This window comes from Phaethon lepturus, unplaced genomic scaffold (assembly GCF_000687285.1).
Source record: "Phaethon lepturus isolate BGI_N335 unplaced genomic scaffold, ASM68728v1 scaffold13397, whole genome shotgun sequence".
Classification (NCBI taxonomy): Eukaryota; Metazoa; Chordata; class Aves; order Phaethontiformes; family Phaethontidae; genus Phaethon; species Phaethon lepturus.
The window spans coordinates 35856-58888 of record NW_010552587.1 but is presented as its reverse complement, the minus strand read 5'-3'; the positions used below and the strand labels follow the sequence as shown (position 1 = coordinate 58888).

Genomic DNA, 23033 nt, shown 5'->3' with positions numbered 1-23033 from the left:
AATTTAATAACAGGGAAAAATGCTGATAATAAAATAAGGCCTTCTTCAACTCTCTATTTTTTCATAACAGTCCTATGCTAATCGAAAAGATGCAAGCAGGCAAAGGAGGAAAAAGAAATTTATAGGTGATAGTAATTTATGACCGTGTAACTAAGAATAGACATACTCATTAACACTGTGCATAGAAAAAATCAGACTACATTTCTGGGAATTACATTCAATACTTTTTGCACAAGAAAAGGAAAAGAATCTTGCAGGAGGTAAGTAAGGTTTGCAATCTTAAAACCAGAAGATTATATTCTTACACGCGTTCTTCTAAATCCATGATAAAAGCTCATATAAAAATGCATTAGTTCAGAATCTGAACAAAGCGTCAGCAGGGGCACTGTTAATAATAAGCATCAATCACTTGTTGAAAGGAACATAGCAGTGCAATAATAATGAAAACAATGACAGATGACAGAAGGCCAGATATCAAATAATAGATATCAAACCCCTAAAAAGGCTAAGTGCTTAATCCCGATTCTATAGAAGTCCAGAAGGGATTTGCTATTAATTGCAAAGAATGCAGGATTCGATCATGGCTACGTTAGATTTAATAGGTTCTAATGGATGATATTCTGAACGTAAGGTAGAAGTTGGTGAGGAAGCTAGGAAGGGCTAATATACGTGCTAATCAGAAATAAATACGAGTTTATCAGGAATACATTTCCTCAGCCATTCATCCTGGCACGACCCTGGTTGAGACAGTGGCTGCAATTCATCCAAATGTTCATATGTTTCAGCAGGTGCCCAGGAGACATGGGAAGAAACTTGGAAATGACTGAAGAACTGGAAATTTTTGCCTCGCGCTCAGAAACACTTAGTGATCACTCCATATATTTGTCAAAAAGGTAGTTCAGGAATGACTTGACGACATGGAGTACATGCTTCAGGAAAGTAATTTTGATAATATAAAGCATTTGAGGAGATGGATGCAGTAAAAATGCAGTATTTGAAGGCTGATAGTAATCATATTCAGATTAGAAATAAAGTTTAACTTTTGTGTTGCTGTTTCAGTAGTGTGTCATTGACCGTGGAAATCACATGTTGAGCGTTGTAGTGAATTCCTCGGCTGTGGAAAATGCTCAGTTAAAATCAGATTCTTTTCTAAAAATCCTTGTTGAAAAAGTTAAATTCTGAGAAGGCCCTTGGCGAGAGCTCAGACTAAATGGCTATAGGGGTCCCTTCTGGCCTTGCATGGAATCAATATTTGGTTTTGTATTCAGAATTATTTGCATTTTTTTTATTAGAAAATTATAATATGCAGATTTTGTAGGATACAAGAATGTTGTACCAATGTATGTATCCTTTGATTCTATGGCCAGCCAAGAAATTCTTCCCTTCAAAAAAGATCATTGTCTCTGGATTTTTGAAATCCGCATAACTTTTGCAAATACCAATAAAGGTAAATAAAGAGAAAATACAAATGAAAGTTTCAAGTTTGAAAGATTTCTTAAATTGTTTAGTCCCATATGTTCATTCTGGATCTCAAGAGTCTTTTTAAAAATGAAAAGTACATCCTGATCTCCCGAGCTCATTCTGCTTCCTCTTCTGATTAGCAACCACATAGGGTTCCCATTAATAGTACATATACCCAGGGATGCTATGCACCAAGGAATAGCTTATGCTGCCTTCTGTTCTGTGAGTCTGATGGTGAAAAAAGCAACATTACTACCCTGTGGTATACCTAATGTAAAATAATCAGCGATAATCGTACATCTTTAAGTTCTTTTTGCTGTATAGTAGCTGTGACAGTGCAGTTTGTTACTAGCTTAGCTAACAGTTGTGAGAAATTTATAGTGAATTGGGATTTACTATATTTATGTGAGCTACTTGCATTCTTGCTATTTGCAAGAATTGTCATATTTGTTTTGCTGATAAAATCACTTAGGTATATGCTGTTACAGATTACTTCAATTTTTTCTACTGAGATTATAGCAAGTTACTTCATTAAGGCTCCAGAATGAGATAAAAGCAACACTTTCAAATTAGACTATGCATGCTAAATCAGTGATTCTTGTCTGGCAATGTTATATTCTTCCATGCATTCTTCTAAACTCTTTTCTTCCAACAGCATACACAACTTGCATTGCTTTGTCTCAGTCCCAACGAATACGTTTCTTATCCCTGTCCTAATTTTTTCCTGCCTACCTGCTACCTCTTTTCTTCTTTGCTGTCTCCTTCCTTGCCTGATTTCCATCTGCTTTTCCAAAGCATCGCCATCAGAATCTCCCTTTTCTGTCCTCTTATTCTGATTTTACCATCCCCATTCCCCCTGCAGAGCACAGATAATTCAAATGTGTTGGTTTTTTGCTTTAGACTGTAACAGCCAGCCTTGATCCTCTCTCTTTTCATCTGCCACCTCTCCCATCTGTTCCACGAGCAATGCCAGCCTTGACTCCAGCGTTGGTTTTTATTCTCATCATAGTCTTATTCCTTTTTCCATGCCGACGTCTATGTTTGAAATATGAGCCCTACACTCATTTTTCAGGTCAGTTCTTATTCATTGAAATTCCTCCTTAGCCTTGCATCTTTTCCGTCACCTGTGAGAAATGTGTTACTCGTTATTCGTAACGAAAAGCCCTTTGGAGATGATGAAGGCGTCGGATTTCATATACTGTTGGACTGTACTCCGCTGAGGTACGGCATGTGTCGGATCGCCTCTCCACCTCGGTCCCCTGCCTTCATAAACAACACGCTAAAACGTTGAAAGGCAAATGCAAGCTGAAAAGAATGATATAGTCCGCGCTCTGTTGACGTATCTGGGGTTCACTTTCATTGTTACTCATTCTCCCTTGTGACTCTGCACAACAGAAGCCATTTCCCGAGGGCGAGGCACTTTCTCCCCCAGCAGCCACAGCACCATGAGGCGATCTCGCACCTCCAGGATCCCAAGCGACAACACTGAGGGACAGCTCTAGATCCACAAATTACAGATAGATTGAAACCCAAGGCCGACATGTGCCAATGACCATAAAAACGTTGTATGTGCTTGCTCAGACATTCCTTATTGCTGCACTTAACTTTACGAACAGTAGGAAGTTGTTTCCGTCATTGCAGTGAGCGAGCTGAGACAGTATTTTGAACAAGGGCACTGGACAAATACCAGCTCGTGGGAAATGGACCGTGTAATGATCATTCTTGGCATGGAGAAGGCATGTTCTGGGCTCAATGTTTCATTCATAAAAACTATCCATAAAATACATGCCTACTCCACCTACCTTAGAAGCCTGGAGAAATCAGCTGATCTTTTCCGAATTTGAACCTGTTGCAAATCCGGTACCTTGACAAGGCCAAAGAGCATCAGAGAGTTGACTTCTTTTTGTATCCCAACAAGGTAAAATTAGTTCATGAACACTGAGCTCCTATGGAGAATGGAAGTTCTGACAGCAGCATTGCACTGCTAGTCAATACTGTAAGTCGTTTCGTGACCTCGCACAGGACTGAGGATAGCGTTCACGTGGGCTTTGCAAAGATGCTTTCCACCACAGCATAGCTAATGGATCCCTAACTTTTACGCTAAATTCCTTGATCCAAGCCAGACAGCTTCTCATAACACCCCACCGCGCAGGACTGAGTCTCTCCTACTTAGCTTCTTCTCTGAAACCATATCAGTACCATCTTGTCCACATCCTTCACACAAGGCTTCGAGGCCAAGAGCCCTTTGAACACGCAGGACAGCTGCAGTGACAACCGCCAGCGTTGTCCCTGCTTTTGCCCTGGAGACCCAACTGGCCAGGAGCCAACCCAGGGGAGGGGGGCAAGGGCGGTGTGTCACCTCCGTCCCTCGGGGCTGGGACGCCCCGTTCCAGGCTGCTCACCGCAGCACGGGCAGCTTGGCTGGCTGTCAACCTGGTGAGATATGTGATGGCGACAGACTGCTTTGCTGCTCCCTCTACAGTAAAGTGGAACAAAATTCGCTGCCGTCACCAAGGGAGTGAATGAAACCTCCATTTTTCTTCTTCTGTAGGGGTGTTCCCCTTCTGAACCCCACAGAAGTGCCACGGGCATCAGGTCCCACTCACACCAGCATCACTGGTCACAGCCGGAACCACTTCACGCTGAACTGGCAGCGTAACGCGGTTTCCTGTGTCTGCAGGTAACTGAGAATTAGGTCATAGATTCATTTATAAGAAAATTGCATAAAGGTGCATTTTAAATTTTATTTATTTATTTATTTCAGAAAGTAAAAAGCCACAACCGAACAACCCTTCTTTTAACAAGACAGATGTTCACGTTATGGATTTAGTTTAAAAAATGGTTATGTTATTACATGCATTTTATTTAGATCGCTTTCATAGTTTTATAATTTTGTCAGGGCTTCTGCCACTAGGAAAATAAAGGGAAATTTAAGCTATAGTGAGATTAAACATCGATCAGTCAAATGTTCCCTGTTAAGTTTGTCATTAAAATAATAGAAAAATTATATCAATCGTGGAAAAAACGCTTGAGCAAATGTTAAAATAATGTATTTTATGACACAAATAAGTAAGAGACAAATTGTGCTGTTGCAGAAATTATACTATGAAGCTCAAGCAGTTAGCAACATTAAAAATAAATTAAGTTGGAGGAATAGATAGAATTGCACGAGACAAGATAATAATTCCTTTCTTCAGGAAATAACCAAAAGATATAAAGTTTTGTTTTGTTTTGTTCAATTACCCACTGCAGGCATTTTACACTATGCTTTGTAAAATCCTATCAAAAATAGGGTATAAGATTAAAAGGCCTGTTGTGATTTGAAAGATCAGCTCTGTTATCATTATGATCTTTCAGCAAGAGAAATATATTTTGGGTTCATTGTTTACTTGTTTGGCATCAATAATTTTTATTTTGAGAAAATCATCTTGTCAAGAAGCAGCTCACTCGAGTTATTATGGAAATGTACAGAGCTGTGCTCAACAGAAGTTTATTTTTACTCCTGAAAAAACCACTTCAGTGCTTCAGTCCCAGAACTAGTTCACAGCACAGATTAAGAGATATTTTTACTTTCACCTCTGCATATGCATATCTTGCCAGAGATTAATTGTGATAAAGTGTGGTGTTAATGGCAAGCTTTTACAGAAGAAAAAACGACAAACCAGAAATGTCAGAAAAAAGAAACAATTCTTACGAGGCACTTAATTACATACTTTGGAATAGAAATGCATCTACATCATAGTAAATGCACAGAAAATAATGTTCTTCTAATCACATAATTGCTTTAAATATAGGCTTTAATTGCAGAGTTTATAGTAGGAAAAATTCTGCTTATGGTATTTGTGACAACCTAAATGATGCTGCTTGTCTTTATTGAAACGTCGTTCGTGTTACAACGGAAAGTTACCTTATACAAATTAACTGCCAGCCATTATTAGAATTGATGGAGCTGCCATATAACCTGAGACTTACCTTATTCCTTGCTAATTGCATTGCCCTGATATGACGTACGCACAGAGATGATGCGCGCAGGTAGCTGCCTTCAGAACAACTTTAAATTTACGGTTTCCTTTCATCACAGGTCAGCCTCCACAGCGCAATACCTCCAGGGCTTAGAACAAAGAGTCAAGCTGATGGGGTCCCAAGGGTGGTTCAAAGACGGTAGCTGAGAGTGCACACAACAACAACCCAACCTTGAACTTGGAAACATCACTGTCCTGAGGCTAAAACAACCATAAAGAAAAACAACCTACGGATGGAGAAAGGATTCATGCCACAGCAAGGAATACATGGACCGACGAGAGGCACCCTCCTACAGGGATCCACCCTCTCTCCCAAAGCCTGGTTGTCCCCAACTTGTCACTACCAGCCGTAGCTGCTGTGAATACAGCATCTATGCCCCTTAAATCAAACAGATCTGCTAATGGCATCTAATGAACTCGCTCTCTACAACTAGAACTATAAAAAGTCTTCACTGATGATATTGGTGAGATCTGAAGTAAGTATGAGTACTGAAAGGCAATTGCTGGAGGAGAACCCTCCTGGTGGTTGCCTGTATTCTGCTGGGCTCCCTGTGGTTTTCGTAGTACTAACAAAATAGGACCGAAATTTTAGAGGTTTGTCAGCTGTAGCAAATAAATGTCAAAGTCAATGTAATGAGCTTACCCAAACCACACACGAGCTCCTTTAGAAAAAACAAAGGAAATAGAAATAGATCAGAAATTTCTAGCCTCAAACGTGTATCCAGAATCATCCGGTTCTTACTGATGTTTTCATACCAGAATAGTAGCAATAGTTCAGATTTTCACAGAATCATAGAATCACTGAGGTTGGAAAGGAGCTGTAAGATCGTCAGGTCCAATCGTCAACCTAACAGCACCATGCCCAATTTTCTTTACAGCGAGAAGAGTTCAGTTTTCTGAGGCAGTTAGGGAAAAATCACAAATCTCGCAAGCAGCCTGAGTGCTGCTGCAGAATGCAACATTACTTCTTCTCAGCTATTGCAGCGCTGCACATAAAAATACATCTGTAGTATAGATGGTATGCTTCGGAGTGGAATTTTCTCCATTCATCATCTGATTATTTTATAATTTTATTAATTATAACTCATCTCAATACAGTGCCAGATTAGAAGAACAGACAGTCTGGGGTTATTGACAAATGACTGTGTGATACACAGGGATAATCAATTACAGTAACGTTCCATGAAATGACAGTGAAGTTAAATGGATTGAAAATACCACCCTTCATGGGCTCCCGCAACCTCTTGCTTTTGAATGCCAACCATGAAAGGAAACCCTGCTTTCTGACGAGAGCGGTGCTGGAGGAGGCGGTGAGCCATCCGCGAGTCAGACAGATGGGTGGCATTCACTTTGACCTTTCTGTGTATAAACCAGCCCCCGGGTGATTATATCCAGACTGCTGTTGGGTTATTGTCCTATAAATGAGAGACTCTGTTGCCTAATGTGAGTTTCCCACCACAAGGACTTAGCTAACAAACCTCAGGAAACTTACCCATACTTTTCAGTATCCCTTTTATTAATTTATTTACTAGCAATTAACTTAATATACTGATTAGTTACTATATAGCGTTACTAATATCAGCAATCTAGAAAAAAAATTAGATACCAATTAATCACAGTTTTTCTTAAAAAAAAAGTACTTATTGATTACATTATATGTGACAAAACTTGTTCTGAGCTTGCAGTTGAAGGCGCCACTCCAGCATGTGATTTAATATCCCACGGCCCACACAGCTCACTCTGTGCTATGGCAGAGGATGATTTATTTCACAGGGAACTGAAAAAATACAGGGTATGATACTGATGTACTTTGAAAATACCTGCAAAACAAAATAATAATAATGGAAGGGGAAAATACCAGTAAGTTATTAAATCCTGACCAGCTGTTTTCATGAAGGCTTAGTCCTAAGAATGCCGTTGTATTAAATATGAATATTTATGCATATGTACATTACATTATAAATGAACCATTTAAAAAGATACGACTTCTTCCTTTCTTATTCTGCAGATCCTCCTGCGGAATTGGGATCCAGAGAAGGAACTGTGAGGTTATTTTAAGAATCCTTTTTAGAGATCAGAAAGGAGTAATATTAAAGGGAAGAATGTATACCTGTAGTGGGTTTGATCCTCCTCGGAGAGTAAATCAGAAAGAACCACTGCGTAAAGCCAATGCAAATGAGGGGGAATATCAGGCACTTGAAACCAGAGCCGGATGCCTTCCAGAAATGTTGAGACCGGGGGAAGACAAATACAGACATCACTGCTGTATGCCACTGAATCTTTTATTAATAACGACTGCAGTGATTTTTATTATTTGTGTGCATTACAGTGGTGCCGTAAGGCAGCATACAACAGACAGCAACAGATTATTGTTCGCCCCAGCCACGTCCGATCTAAACAAAAGGCCCGTAGCGCAACGGCAAGTAGCGTTGGCATCGTCTGTCATTCCATGCAGAGGAACATAAGAAAACAGAGGAAATCGTTCGCCGGGCTTGCACAGGAGATCTGGGGAAGGGACCCCTGGTCCTCTTCAGTTCCCGCGCGCTGTGCTCGGCTGCAGACCACCACTTAGTGTGATGCTCGAGCTTACGCTGTGTCCGGGGCCGTGCCTTCAGCCATGCGCCGTGCGCCAGTCAGCCAACAGCAGTCGTTTTACTGCTTGGTCAGGGAAGAAATAATTTCATCGATTAAATTCTTGCATCATGAACTGGCAGAAAGACCTTATTGCAGGAGAGCATGCTGGCCGAGCGCAGATATGAGGTCAGCATGGGCAAGACTACCTGGTCTTTTCTATAAGCTGTATTTTTCTTTTCAGCTGGGAATGAAAACTCCTGAAAGATTCAATGTTGTCCTGTCTTTTAAGGCTGGAATGTCCTTTCAGCCAAAATCATTTATTCCAATTGTCAAAGCTCATCAGACTCTCAGCGTGAGTCTTGCATAAATGGATTTATTCCTGGCTGTTTCATTTGCACACCCCATGAAATTTTTTTCCACCTATTTAATTTCATCAAGACTTTCTTCATAGAGACTAGTAAAGTTGCAGCAAGAGCACTGTAATGTAAAAGAAGCTATCTTTTTCTTATATTCCCATGCAAAAACAATAGGATAAATCACAATACGCTTTAATAATTCATATATTTAGAAAAGTTCCCATTTTAAGATGCCGTTCCTAAAATGGAAACAATATGGAAGCATATGATGAATAAAGCAATAAAGCCATGCTTATGGGTAACAGATAATAAAGTGCTGCCAACTCGGATACGCATTTTCTGTTTAAAATCTCCCATGGTGAAATTCATAATATTCCGTATTCTGCGGTAGTGGTGTAAAATCCTCCCATGAAACCTCAGTGTCTGGGAATATTACTGTGGCATCGTCGTTACTTTTCTAAATAAAGTGCCTCTCTGCTGCAAGAAAACTCATCAGGAGGAGAATGTGATGAACACGTTCCTGCACAGGCACAGGGCTTGGGAAACCCAGCCGTGTTTTCCTTTCCTAGTTTCCGCTGAACGCAGCCGCATGGGGCAGGTCCTTGGCAGGGGTCTTGTCTTCGTCCACGCTTCTGTAGGGCGGCCACAACAGCTCACGCAGCCGCAGATTCTCCGAGGCCTTCCTGGCTTTAAGGCCACAGCAGGGGAAGAGCTTTAAGTCCAGAGAACACAAGCAGGGCCGATGCGATCCTCTCCTGCAGTTACGCACGTTTGTTTAGTCATTTAAGAAATTTATTTATTTGAGAAGTTTTCACCTCGGGGAAGCAACCAGCTAGAAAATATGACGAATTAATAAAGACTAACGCTTAAGTCCACGGAGTAGATTATAACTCACGGTGGATCCTGTATACCGTCTGTATTTGCTTGAAAAAAGAAGATTGTTCCAGTAATAGCCCGATCCCGAAGCACATCCAGGAGGGAAATGGAAGCAGAGCTGCCTCAAAAGCTGACACAATCAGACAGATATTTTAAAAAGCCTGCGAAGACGCAGACCCTCCAGTAGGCTGAAGCTAAACAAGATTTGTCAGGAGCGGGAGCAGGTGGCAAGACAGGCTTTGTCAAAAGCAGAAACTGATGCTGGAGTGGTATTGGTCAAAAACATTAGTCTTTACAGTCAGTTCCTGTCAGTATTGCACCTTTGAAATAGCCAGTCTTCAAATTAATGTTCTCCAATGAGCTGGCCTTTGGGAGTCAAAGAAACAAACAAATTAATCTGGAAGAACGAGCCTGCCTGAGACACTGATAAATCTGTTATGACAGTGTAAGGCTTATTAAACACTGGGAAATTTATTTCCCTAGCCTCTGGGTCAAATGCAAGTTTTAAGGTTAATAGAGAAAATCAACATTTAAAAAAATGTCACATGAAGCACTCTCTTCATATTCTGCCTTCGACAATAAATTAATGATTCAGTACACTTAACTAAACGATTTGATGCATGTAGTGAGGTGTTGTCCAAATAACACGATATTCTGAGTTATAGGGACGTAACTGAAATGGGACAACATAGATGACGTTAAAATTTGAGAAACAAGGGAGTCCCAGGTCTTCTCATATATTACCGTTCACCTGTTCTTGAGCATCGGCACTGTCTTGCCTTCATGAACGCCGTCAGTCACACGCACGATCTTTGCTCTGACTGTCGGGAGATGAAAGGTAGGAGAGCTGAAGCGTACTGCCGAGGAAATAACTCAGTCTTGATAAAAGGGGTGCTTTGCAGAACAGAAAAACTAAACAGTGCGATTGATTATCATGACGTATGCCACAGCAGAAGAAGGTAGAAGCACCGGGGCTGCCTACACACAGCTTTTCCTCTCAGCGGCAGTCGCAGTTTCAGCAGGGATTTTTCTTGCAATTTGTGGCATTAGAGAAGGATTCCTCTGAGTTGAAAGGTTTTTGCAGGGCGCAGTGGTACAGCAACTTGACCTGCTATACTCAGGAGGGTTTCTTGGGCCCAAAAAGCTCTTCAGTTCACTTCCTCAAGTGAAAAATGCCTCCCACTGTGGCTATTCATAGAAAGAAACAGACATAGATACATATGAAAAAACTCACGCTATCCACCGCCACAGCCTGAAGAACTCCTCAGGTGGAGAACAGTTAGCCAAAACTTTATCCTTTCTACTCCACGGTCCCCATACTTCTTCCTTTCAAAGCACATTATGTGGCTTAAGCAACTGCATGGTGGGATAGAAACTCTTAGTAACCCACATTGCCTTACTGGTTGTTTTTTGTCACTGTAAACCATACTTTCCGGCAGTAAGGGGAAAGACCGTTGATTTTCTCGTATGTGCTTGTATCTTGACACGTGCTTAATGTACCTGCTGTCTCTGCGTGATAACTAATCGTGTCAGGCAGAATTTAGATTTACCTCAACACTCCAAAGAAGAATTGACTGAAGAGCTTCAAGGCCCTTCAAATACATTCCCTGTATGGAGGGAGTCGGTCAACGCCCTTCTCCAGACTTGTGATAGGCGCTGACATGTTGAGAAACACCACGCTGGAAAGCAATCGGTGCCACCCAAAACCGGGGTTGACCTCCATAGATAACCTAGAAGCCAACCTAGAAACAAAAGAATACTTCTATAGACTTAGTCTCATTAGTCTCACTAGCATGTTTAGCCTCCTTATTCATTTAAAAGGTTACGACCCAGTATCCGCTGTTAGAGCTAGGGACTCTGAACAGAATGGGCTCTTTAACGTGTACAAGGGATAGTCTTATGACCTAGACTCAGTAGGCAACCTCATTCATGCTCAGGTGGGCGAACCCAGCTCATTCTTTTACACGTGCATCAGTTTGCGAAAATTAGTTTCATTTTTGTCACTACCGATGAACGCTCTTGTCAGTACACAAAACTAAACAAGGCATAAATCCTGTATGTCATCAAGACCCATGGAAAGAATATTTTACAGTGGCCCCTTTCACATCACCAGTGGGGAAAAAGAATCCCGTTCTAGCACACAGTGCGTCATACAGCGTACATCTACATCTCGCAGACGCGGGCTGAGAAACACCCACGCGAGCTAACTTTAAACCAACCGTTCGAGCGTAATAGCCACGGCAGCACAAAGCTTGGTGGGGGTTAACACCAAAGCGTTATTTTTTCATCCCCTACCCCAGCAGGTAGACTTCCCAGCCGGAGCTCACCGTTACCATGGCTACGTTGCCAGCCGTCCCCAAGCCAGCTAGTTTAAAGCTAATTTGGATGATCCTGCATTAGCTGCAGACATTTCAGTGACTGCGGTGTTGACATATTCACAGCAGTGGAGGGTTTGCAGTCAGATTTCAAAACAGCCATGTAATTCTTTTTTAAAATGTCTGCGGGCACTGTCACCACCGATGGAATGAGGACGGGTGCTGGGAGCTGGCGGGGTGGGCAACTTTCCTCGGTAAGTCAAAATGCAAGGGAGTGCTGCAAGCCGCCCAGACTGATTGTGGTTCATTTGATACAATGGTATAGACAAAACCACGACAACGAGAATTTTGTGTCTTTAAAACTGCATTTTGTTTTCTGTATGTTCCATTGTTTATTCGAGTCTAGAGCTTCCTGTGAAAAGAACTAGTTTCTGTATCTTTCCGGCAACACATATGAGCTTAATTTTTCTTTTCTTTAGTAATTCTTTACATCTATATAAAAAGAAGGTAACTGCGATAGCATATTATTACCATACAGAGCAATTAAACTGTTAGACACAATTACATTGAATAGACACAAACAAAACTATTATTCAATCCCTCTGTAGCTGAATTTCTTTTTCTTTTCACATTATCTTCCCTAATCCCAGAATTAGTACACCAAAGCATCAAGTAATCGTGTCCTATCATTCCCTTATCTGCTACACACCACGTTTATACTCACTTCAGCGCTAAGCTACCTCTATAACCTGTAAAATCACTCGACGTTGCATATATTCAGGCTGCACTCCCTTGGAAATAAATAATTTATTGTTATCTATCCTACGGATATCAGCACAAGTCATACCATAACCATCATGGTAAGCTGCTTTAATTGAAGAAGAGACCAATGGTCTCAGCTGTATTCTCTCTTAATAGGTTACCTTAACAGCTATGACAGGCTGCTTAAGTAAATTACTGTCTCTCTTCAGAGTGAAATATTTTGAAATAAAAATTACTTGCAAGTGCATTTCCTTCAAAATGATTATACAGCCAGATCAGTCTCTGTGGGTCATGCTCACTGAAACCACCCCAAAAGGCAGCGTTACTACTTTCTCTTTAATAGGTAATAAGGCACTGAAGATGCTCTCCTTTTGCCCACACATTTCCTGTTACCAAGTCCAAATTAAGTTGAAGACTTTGAAGAATGAAAGCTGCTTGGCAATGTTTCCAAGGGGCCAATCTTCTGCACATTGCGCTTGCACAGAAATAAACTCCCTTCCTCGTGCAAAAGCCAGACTGCTCACGTGCGCCATCTCAGCTAGAATTAGCGTGAGACTGAAAAAAGGTGCCAAGAAACACTACAGAGCTGCTCCTAAAAACCGAGTGTCAAATATGAGTCGGACCCGCACCAGAAAGTAAGGCGTGGATTCCTCCACAGGGTCCATTTCGCACACCCGAAGAGGGAATTAGCGCATAGCAGCTGTTACACATTTCGAGTCACATCCTTTCTTATTGTGTAGCTTAAATTTGTGGGTGCAGTTAAGCAATGAATTAATTCATCTCTATGGAAATTCCTGATGCAGTGTCTGAATGTGTTCTAAAACCCTGAAATAGAAAGATATCTAAGGGGCCGTAACACTTTGAAAGAAAGGAATGAACTACTTGGATGCTACCCCTCGATGCTCAAGGGCCAAGAAAATGCTGAGGGTTTTTTGAGGGTAGAATAAAAATTTGTAACCCTCCTACCAGTAAACAGGAGGACTTAATGCCAGCTAAAACACTGATGGTCTCCCCCTCAAAAACAGATTTTGCTGTCATGCAGTTTGTTCAGACATCATGACTAGTTAATCTAGTTACTAATGTGGACTTCATGAGCCTCACCTTTGCTACTACTTGAATGTCTTAATTTCTACAGTTTTAAATTCATACTGCATGACAGGCTTTGATAGCTGTCCATTAATTTTTATGTCCATTTATTTTTAATTTATTAATATTTTTTCCCCTTCATGTTATCACTATCAAGTAACATCATATACTGCCTATACAGCTTTATATTTGCACCTTGTTCGGGAAATAAGTCAACAGGCAGAATTTTACAACTAGAGGGTGCTGGAGGACCATAATGTGATACGGTATGCAAAACTCTCAATGACCTTTAGTGGAAAGAAGAAAAATAAAATAAATCAATTATTACTGCTCTGTAGGACAAGTTAATATATTCCGAGGTAATACAAATATTGCAATATTATCTAGTGTAAATAAAAAGAAAATTAATACTTTATAGCTGATACCGTTTCATTTTAAAATTGTTTCCAATTTGCTGTTAAACTTTGCTTCTGTCCTTAGTTTTTGTGCTGTAATGAATGAAAAGCCTTTATCTTAACAATACACATTCTTTTTGCTTCCTTCTGTGTGAGTTGGAAAGCAATTACAGTGTATTATTGATTACATGTTTTATGATAAAGCACAAAAGCCATCAAGTAAGCAGCAAAGCAAGAAGGAACAAAGATTAATTTAACAATAAAATCTATAATTGAGATTATACAGATAGAATGTGGACATTAATTACAGATAAATCATTTAATAAGAGTTCTAACAAGAAAATTATCTTCCAAAATTCATATAAATTCCAACATGGTAATTATTTTCTTGCCTTCCAGTACCATAAGAAAAAATACAAGTATGAGAATAAATAATGTCTATAAATACAGCACTCTGATTGTATGTAGAAAAATCACCCCTCCCTTCCTTCCTTCCTCTCTTTGACTTATCCGTATTGCTTCTTGGCGTCTCTGACAATACTGTAAATAACTTCAACAGACAGAAATACCAAAACTTTGAACTCGACCTTAAAGGTATCATTTTCCGCCCCCTCGGTTCAACACGGTTCAGTAACATCCGGGATTTCCCTTCCATTTCCTCGGATCAGAAAGGAATCCAACGGACAAGCTGCGGCCACCTGGTAAAGTGGGTCCTTGAAATCCCCGCAAGAAAGAGGCCAGGAAGCCGGCGGAAAGCGCGTGACCGTATTCTGAAGAACATGGTCATGAATATGGCTCCGAATATGGTCAGAATATGGTGCTCTCCAACCCCAACGGGTATTGTAGCAACCAGGCTGTCGATCGCAAAGTGGCAGGGGTCAGAAAGCAAGCCCTGGGCGTACTGCAGATTGGCGAGATGCCCAGCGAAGCCAGCGTGGCAGGCTTCGGGGGTTTGGTTTTTTTTATATTCCCATTTTTCACCTTCTGGTTGTTCAGGCTGGACGTACGTGGACAACATTCATGTGGTGGGCAATACCCAAGTGATCTGACAGTCCACTTGTGGCCTGCATTGGCCCAACGTATTCTGGATGAGCTAGACATGTAGCACAAGCGGGATTGTGTCTGTGTCCACGCTACAGAATTTTCACATATTTAATTCAGTCCCTACCTAGCCTATGAGGAGCCAATAATTCATATTTTTATGAATTTTATGAATTGCCACGTTAGCGAGAACTGTCTTGTTTTCCTATTTTAACTAACTGTGGTGCCCCAGCTTTACAAGCGGAGACATGTTTCTCCACGGCACGCTCTCAAGGGCCGAGGCCCAGTCCCTATGCGTTCCCAGGGAACACACTACTCGGATGCCTACGTACGGGCAGCTTTCTTTTGGCTGCGTTTCACCTCATGACTTGCCCTTACGAAGGGACGTACCCTGGCACCCACAGGAGACTACAGGTCCTGCCCTGGGCACCCCGAGGAGATGTTTAGGTAGTCTCCACGTCATAGGGTTTCCTCTGGAAAATGGAGAGCAGTTTCCTATCAGAACTGTTTCACGCATAGGACCTTACTCTCTAAAAAGTGACAGCCAAATTAACGAGTTGGTGAGGGCAGCCATTAATGAACACATAGGCAACAAGGGCTCATGATATATTTAAGACTCTCAGCCCCTTAGACCTTTGGACATGTCTACACTTCTACTGGTGGCTGTGTGCTAGCTTTGGTCATCTGTGCTACAACAGGCAAACAAAAAAAGTATAACTAGTGGTGAAAATGGGATTTCATCTTGCCAACAACTGGTTTGTTTAAACTGAAAGCTTTCAAGGGGATAACAAATCAAGTAAGATATATTTGATGCAAAAACAAAAAAATTGTGACTTATGTACTGCAGTCTTGCCAAACGCTACAGAAGGTGAGCCAGAGGACAGAGAAATGGAAAAAAGTATAACACAACCTGATACTGAACTGCACCTTGTGCTGTTTCTCCAAAAACCCTGGTAATTTTAATCTAGAAAGTGACCTGTTTGTTTTTGTCATATTGTATCTAGATTGTGCCTAAGGAAACAGCAGTCAAAATTTGGCCCAATGTTTTATTGTCAGCATATTCTCACACACTTAAGTGTGCCTGCTTGATGGATACAATTGTTATTTTTCTAAATGAGCTGATTTTACAAAATTAGTAGTTCTCTGATCTTTATTGTTCCACATAGACAAGATCAGCTTATTCAATGCTGCCTTCACTTACAACGTCTAAATAATATGAATTACATCTTACGTTTTTCTTCGACAGTGCCATCTAAGATGATACAAGAACAAGATGTTTGGGTTTCTTTTCCCCTCTGGAAGTCAGCAGAAAAGCTGTTAAATACTACATATACTAGAATATTGATTTTAATAATACTCAACGTGCACATCAGTTTCATTGTCAGAAACACTTTAAATCTCTGTATGTTACTACTAACTGAAGAGCGTTATTCAGCTTTATAATGTAGTATGCATTGTCCTTCATATATATTCCTGAAGCAGGATGTATGCTGTACATTTATATACAACGTTGGTCAGAGCACAGACATTGCAGTGTCATGCTTTCATTCAAATTTCAGATGCCATATGTTCAGTACAATCGCATGGCATCAAAATGCAACATATTGCTTTGCAAATGCAAATAATTTCACACAGTGGCCTTCATGACTGGGAAGGGGTAATGAAATGGGATATATTTTACACATATGAAAAAAATAAATAAAAGATGTATCATAAATATATGGACCAGTATATGACGTTGAAGAACAAGAAGCAAAAAGGGAACAGTGCTCTTGCATAAAGATCGATTCTCTTTGCTGCTGATGGAATGACAGGCTTGGGAGGAGGAGGCTTCTTGTTGTTCTTGGCTTGAGATTTCCCGAGCCCATTGTTGACTTCAATGGGCTTCCCATAACAGTCATAATTCGATAATTCAAAATCCCTTGGCAAGCTTCCAACGATGCTGAAATCGTTGGATCTCAGATCAGATTTCGAAGTGCAAACTTTTTTGCATCTGGTCTCACCAACCTATGAAATAAAGAGTGAGGGGAATCATGATCTACTCACCGTATTTCATTAACAAACTTAATGCAGCTGCTAGAGAACACCGCAAACAAACATATAGGAAATTACTTGTTGATAGGGATACATTACATTAGCCTAATTTGCTGAATGGTTGCATTATAAAGTACTTAAGGATGATCAGTCAATCATATAAACTAATCCAAACATTCGTAATTGTGTAATTTTTCATGCACAAGGTGCCTCACGCTGTGCAACCTGCTATAGTTAGACTCCTTCATTTTGAGATGATAGAAGGGGAAAGAATATTTCTGTAGAGGGTATCATGGCTCGGATCAGACCCAATGACACGGGTAGTAAAAATGTAAAGCAGACCCTTGTGCAATGAATGAGTAACTTGCAGGACTGGGGTGCATGTTAACTGAAGAGTTAGGAATATTAAATATCAGGAATATTAATCTTTTTCCATGGTCCAAACTAGTAAGATTTAGTAAGGCTATTACAAGAAATAGAAGCATGTATGAAATTATAAGCCTCCCTTTGGATTTGCAAACTTGTAGTCCATTCCTCATACTACCAGTGATATATTGTAAAGCTCATTGACACTAGTTGTAGCCTAAGCGCTCTCATTGACAGTACAGAATATTCCAACTGCAGTATCTAGAGAGCGCTCCCCTAAAGGCTGTTACAAGTCAGTTCTCATTCACTTGTGGGACAGAGAACTGAGGGAACGGCCTCTAGGTCACCTCTCCCTTACAAGCAGAAGACTGTTCGCAGCATCTTCACACAGAGCTCTGCCTAGTTTACTGTCAGCTGGCGTACTGATTTATCAGGGTGACACAATTTCCCTTGTAAGAGCAACCTGGCCCAAATTTTTCTTTAGTAAGTATATGTTACTTTTAAAAATAGGTTTCTTCATTTCCCTGGGTTTACAAATCTAACATGCTTCTATTTTCTATATTCAGTCACTGCCTAGAACTGTTTTTAAATTTCTTCTCATACGTCTCTCTATTTCTCCAGTATTTCTGTGGTTTTAATCTAAATTAGCTTCAGTTGAGCTACAGCTTTCCTGAAACAAAGTGAGATAATATATATCAAAAGTAGTTTATCTGCTTTTTATCCACCCTGTCTTGGTTTGTGCTAGAAGCGTAACGATATTCCTGACACTAACTAAAGGCTACAGGAACCATTTCTGTGGAAAAGGATACCGCAGGACTGGATTTGAGAGCACTACACTGAAGACTTGTAAAGAAAGTAAAATATTGTTTAAATGTCATATCCTTTTGACTTCATCCTGACACACAGGTTGGCCCTGGAAAATATTTTATATCATTTGCCTTGTCCTGCCCCAGCATCATGACCCGTGGGCCAGACCCAGCCCGCCAGGGTGCTTCCACCAGAGCTATGGCTTTTCCCCTGCAGGGGATGGGGAGCAGCTGTTTGGGAAGGGAAGGCTGCTGGAAGAGGGCAGGGCCTCCCCACATCCCCGATGGAACTGGGCAGCTGCCCCTTGTCCCTCTGGCGCGGAGCAGGGGGGCTGAGGAGAGCACAGGACGGCGACGTGGCTCTGAGGGCTTGGCCCACAACACAGACCTAGTTCCTGCTTCTCCAGGACTGGGCCAGCTTGTCTAGCTTTGGCGTGTTGGGCAGGACACCTGCCTTCTGATGAACAGCTCAGAAATACCTAAAAATGACTCCCAGAAGGCAGACGGCCCCTTGCGATGATCCTTTCTCACCTTTTACAAAATTCAGGCGGAGTGGTGCTTGCTGCCAAGCTCAGCACCTGCTGCTGCCGCCGCTGCAGCGGGGCCCGACCCGGCTCAGAAAGCCTTTGTTTGCAGCGTTAGGGGAATAACGTGATGAGAAAATGGGGAAAGGGAAGAAGAAAGACGCGCTGCCTGAGCATGCAGACTGGCAGAGCGGGGGAAATAACTCCCCATCACTGCCGCTGCCGCTTCTGGTGCTCCTCATCAACTCTCCACATTCACTACCCCAACGAGTTACACTAGATTTAACTTTAAAAACATCCAGGATGCAGAATTTTCTTCCATGACCTTGTTCCCCACAAACACACGTACCTTATTTCTAACCTGAGTTTATTTGGCTTCAATCTTCAGTCATGAGGCATGACTACAGTTAGTCTAACTAACTGCTGGTACTTACAGACGGTAACGAATCTAACCTTCATTTTGCATAATTCAGATGACGTAACCAGACTGACATATAAAGCCAAGTCAAATGTTCTTAAGAGTTTCTTACCTCCACATCATTACCTCTGTCAACTTAATTGATAATCTTTTAAAAAATTATATATAGTTTGACTAAATCAATAACCACACAGATCAGCTTTGATTTCACTGACCCATTTAAATTTATTAGCTAATATGGGGCTGAATTATGAATAATGATAATGATAATTAATACTTATGAATAATAATTACTAGTCAGCCCCCTGCTAGCTATGCAGTATTTTCCACCAACTGATGTCAGGCTTATCATTATTCATGTTATGCCACTTAAAAGCCTTTAAAAGTATTGGCACAAAGTTAGCTTCTTGCTGTCTTTTGGAACCCTCCCAGTTTTAACGGATTTATTAACAAATCAACATTAATGTTCCACAGCACTCATGGACCAGCTCTTTAAAAAATCCTAGATGCAACTTAAGCTGAAATCTCAATTGCAAAATGTCTAACTTTAATAGCTACTGTTTAACATCCTTGTTAGCTACTGACAATGAAAGCTATTTCTTCATCTGATTGAATGTATCTGGCTTTTCCCCAAACACAGAGCAGACTATTTGTTCAACTTGCCAATTCTTGATACTTACAGCATCTCTATCTAGTATTGAACAAATAGTCTCATTACTGGGTTTTGTATTCTTGCTGTACGTGCAAAGTAACTTCCTATTGCCCTCAATTACACTAACCATATATCCTTTTTGTTACCTACACATATTATCTACACCTATTTTCTGGATTTCAACTTATATTAATTGCTATCAACCCCTCCATTTGCCAGTGAGAAGAAAACAGAAATGCTTAAATCTGAGCTAGTTTTCAATCTTTGGGAAGTTTGTTTTCAATTGTGCTGTTTGTTGGGTTTTTTAAAATTAGTATAGCTGCCCTTCTGGTCTGTAGCTGTTTTGAACATTGTTAGATAGCTCACCAGCATCATTCATTTTTTTTATTTAACTTCTTCCACCCAGGTGAGAAAAAATAGTTTTCACATTTGTGAAATGTCCTTTCACAGCACCAAAAATACCAGGACCCGACTAAATTTGTTTTGTGCAAATAGAATAAAGATCCTTTTCAATTGACTGTTCATCCTGTGATCAAGTCCTCTTTATCCATCAGGATGAAGTGTAATATAAAATGTCATCATTTTGGAGCAGAAATGCATTACCTGTAATTTCTAGTGAAGTTTCAAACATGCTATAGCACTGGCAGCCTCTCAAACTCAGCACGGGTCCCTCAGGCTGAAGTGCCTCCCTACTGTAGTGCAGCATTCTCTGCCCTACACAGCACCTCTTCTCTGCCATAAAATCATCTCTTCCATTGCACCCAACCTCTTTTTGGCACGCAGAGCTGTCACAAGTGCTGCCAGTTGTGTAAGAGCCTTCTATATAAGATGGAGTGTTCTAACAAATTCTGTCATTAATCTTTCTTGCACTCGTTTTGTGCTCTTCTCTTGCTATAATGATGGATGTAGATCATTAATAAAGTAATGATGGTTCAGCATTAGTGTGCATTCAGACTGAGTATATTTTCTGGTGCAGCTCAGCAGGAACTTGCTATCACATTCCAAATATTCTTTGCAAAAAAATATTTCTACATAAAATATCACAGAATCACAGCATAACTGAGGTTGGCAGGGACCTCTGGAGATCATCTAGTCCAAACCCCTGCTCAAAGCAGATTGCTTGGGGCCTTTTTACAGTCATGTTCTGAATTATCTCTAAGGATGGTCACGTGAGTCACTAGAGCAGAAAGTACCTACTCTGTACCTGAAATGCTGTCAGAAACTATTAAAATAGACTGCAGCCTGTGGTTTTGTGTACAAGATAAAATGTAAACTGGGTTTCTGGTAGTTCTACAAGAAAGATCCGAGTCTGAAGTGCCACTCGAGGCGAAAAGACAATATGGGAAGATCAGGTGACCACAGGTCACCACCAGTGGTCAGGTATATTATAACCCAGTAGAGGTGAGCATAACCCTTATCAGGTTTCAGAGCCTAGATGTGTCTCTGACAAGGTAAGGCAAGCTATAGCACTACTTCTTTTTAAAAATAACTGGGTTTACAGCTATTACCACCACTTGCATAGCACTATTCATCATCTGCCAGAGCCATTCTTTTAGCAAATGTTCTCTCCAGTCATCAGCACATTATCTGTGGGGGACAGTTTCTATAAATGGGCTTGATGAAAATGTGACTTTTCAAATTGAGGGGTGTTGTTATAGTTAACAGTGCAATCTCTCCCTGTAATAACGCCACCAGTGAAAGCAAAAAGAAACTGATTCATCTTCATAACATTTCCCTTTTTGCTTGTTAATCTCGTTGTATGATGCTGTATTGCTAGGAAACACACACAGACTCCTACTGAGGATTCCCAATAAAAAGCCAGGACCAGCAGTTGCCACCAGGTTGCATAATTTTCTCCTCTGCTTAGAACAGCATCTACTTGTAGCCACTATGAGCTAAGGGAGCCAAACTGTACCTTCTCATGGCTTTTCGCTTGTAAACACATAGCCATTGCTGCTCCTAGAAAAACACATCAGAAGAGCTTATGTTGAATTTTCTCTTTTTTTCTACAGATTCAGGGTGATCTTGCCAGATGGCCCACTTTATTCAGACAGTCACACTGATAAACCTCTGGGCTTAAAATGGCACTTGACATTTCAAGGGTTTTTCTTGGAGGGGGCATGAGTCATAAAGCATGGACTCAGGGGTTTGGCGTACACTGGCAACATACAGCTTTTACGTCAGCCAGTACCCAGGATTTGGTGGAGAGGAGAAGCAGCTGTGCATCCATGGAAGTTTGTCTCCATCTTAGGGTGATTGTCAAATTGTGAGCACTGTTTTCATCCTGCCATCTTCACTGTCACTGTTGGTGACCATCGGTCACAATCACTGACTCTACTGACACAGTGACAAAAGTGCTTTCTGCTGAAGACTTCCAGGTGGACCCTTACAGGTTCTGTTACAGGAGATCCCTCCTCCTCACCTTCAATTATGAATGGCATGAAGCTTTTAATGTTTAGGATAAGCTGAAAAGTTTATGCCTTCACTCAATTTCTTGTCATAAAATAGGAACAATAGCTGCTTGTATTTTTAAGCATGATCATGTGTTTTTGTTATGGCTTGTTTTTTACTAATATCAAACATGCCAAGTCTCCAGACCAGATACTGTTTTTATCTTTCACAAATGGAGCAAGCACATGAAAACAAGTTGTTCCATGAGGGTTGGAACCAGGGACATCTGACTGCCCCACTTGTTCCCCTCTGCTCCCTCTGATCCTTCCCACGCCTGGGACCTTCCCACTCCAACAATCTCCCCGTACCTTACATACCAGTCCCTTCCCCAGTTCTCCTGCAGAGACATCACTGATGCAATGCTGCACGGATGCAAGAGGCAGCAAGAGCGCAACTTGCTGCTTGGGGAATGCTGGCAAACTGGCCTGGCATCGAGATCAGGGGCATTTTAAAGTGAAATAATTTATCTTTTTAAACTTGATTCCCCTCTAATCACTTACAGATATGTATCAGCACCATTCAGTTAATGTCTCATAATAAATATGTACTTCATTTAAGCTGGAGAAACACCTATAAATGCAATTATTCATGCTCTCCATTTTTCCCTGCTTGGAGTTTTCTGCTTCTAGGTCTTTCCTGTTGGCTTTACCTTCGAGGCCCATCTGGTCTATTCGCTGTTTCAAGCCTAGCTATGGTGAGATTTCCAGCTACACCTGCAGTCACTTCTGCCTTAGTATCACCTCCTATGTGGAAAGAGAACATCCTCAAACATTTCTACAGGATGCACACTCGTTTCAGGGATGCAGTTCCAAGTTGTCCTTTTCTCCTAAATCTATCCTTTGGTTTGCCTAAGTCTTTCCAGACATTTAGCACAGTATTTGCTCTCTCCTCACA

The 23033-nt window shown here is 41.0% G+C and overlaps 1 protein-coding gene across 1 annotated transcript in view; it reads right to left on the bottom strand.

The window, feature by feature from the left end:
• Positions 1-16024: 16024 nt before the first annotated feature.
• GLRB (glycine receptor, beta) overlaps positions 16025-23033 on the bottom strand; it is a 33425-nt gene continuing 26416 nt past the window's right edge. Inside the window, exon 8 of the mRNA XM_010291261.1 lies at positions 16025-16895. Within this exon, the coding sequence (XP_010289563.1) occupies positions 16599-16895 (297 nt within the window). The 3' untranslated portion in view covers positions 16025-16598. The remainder of the gene's footprint in view (positions 16896-23033) is intronic.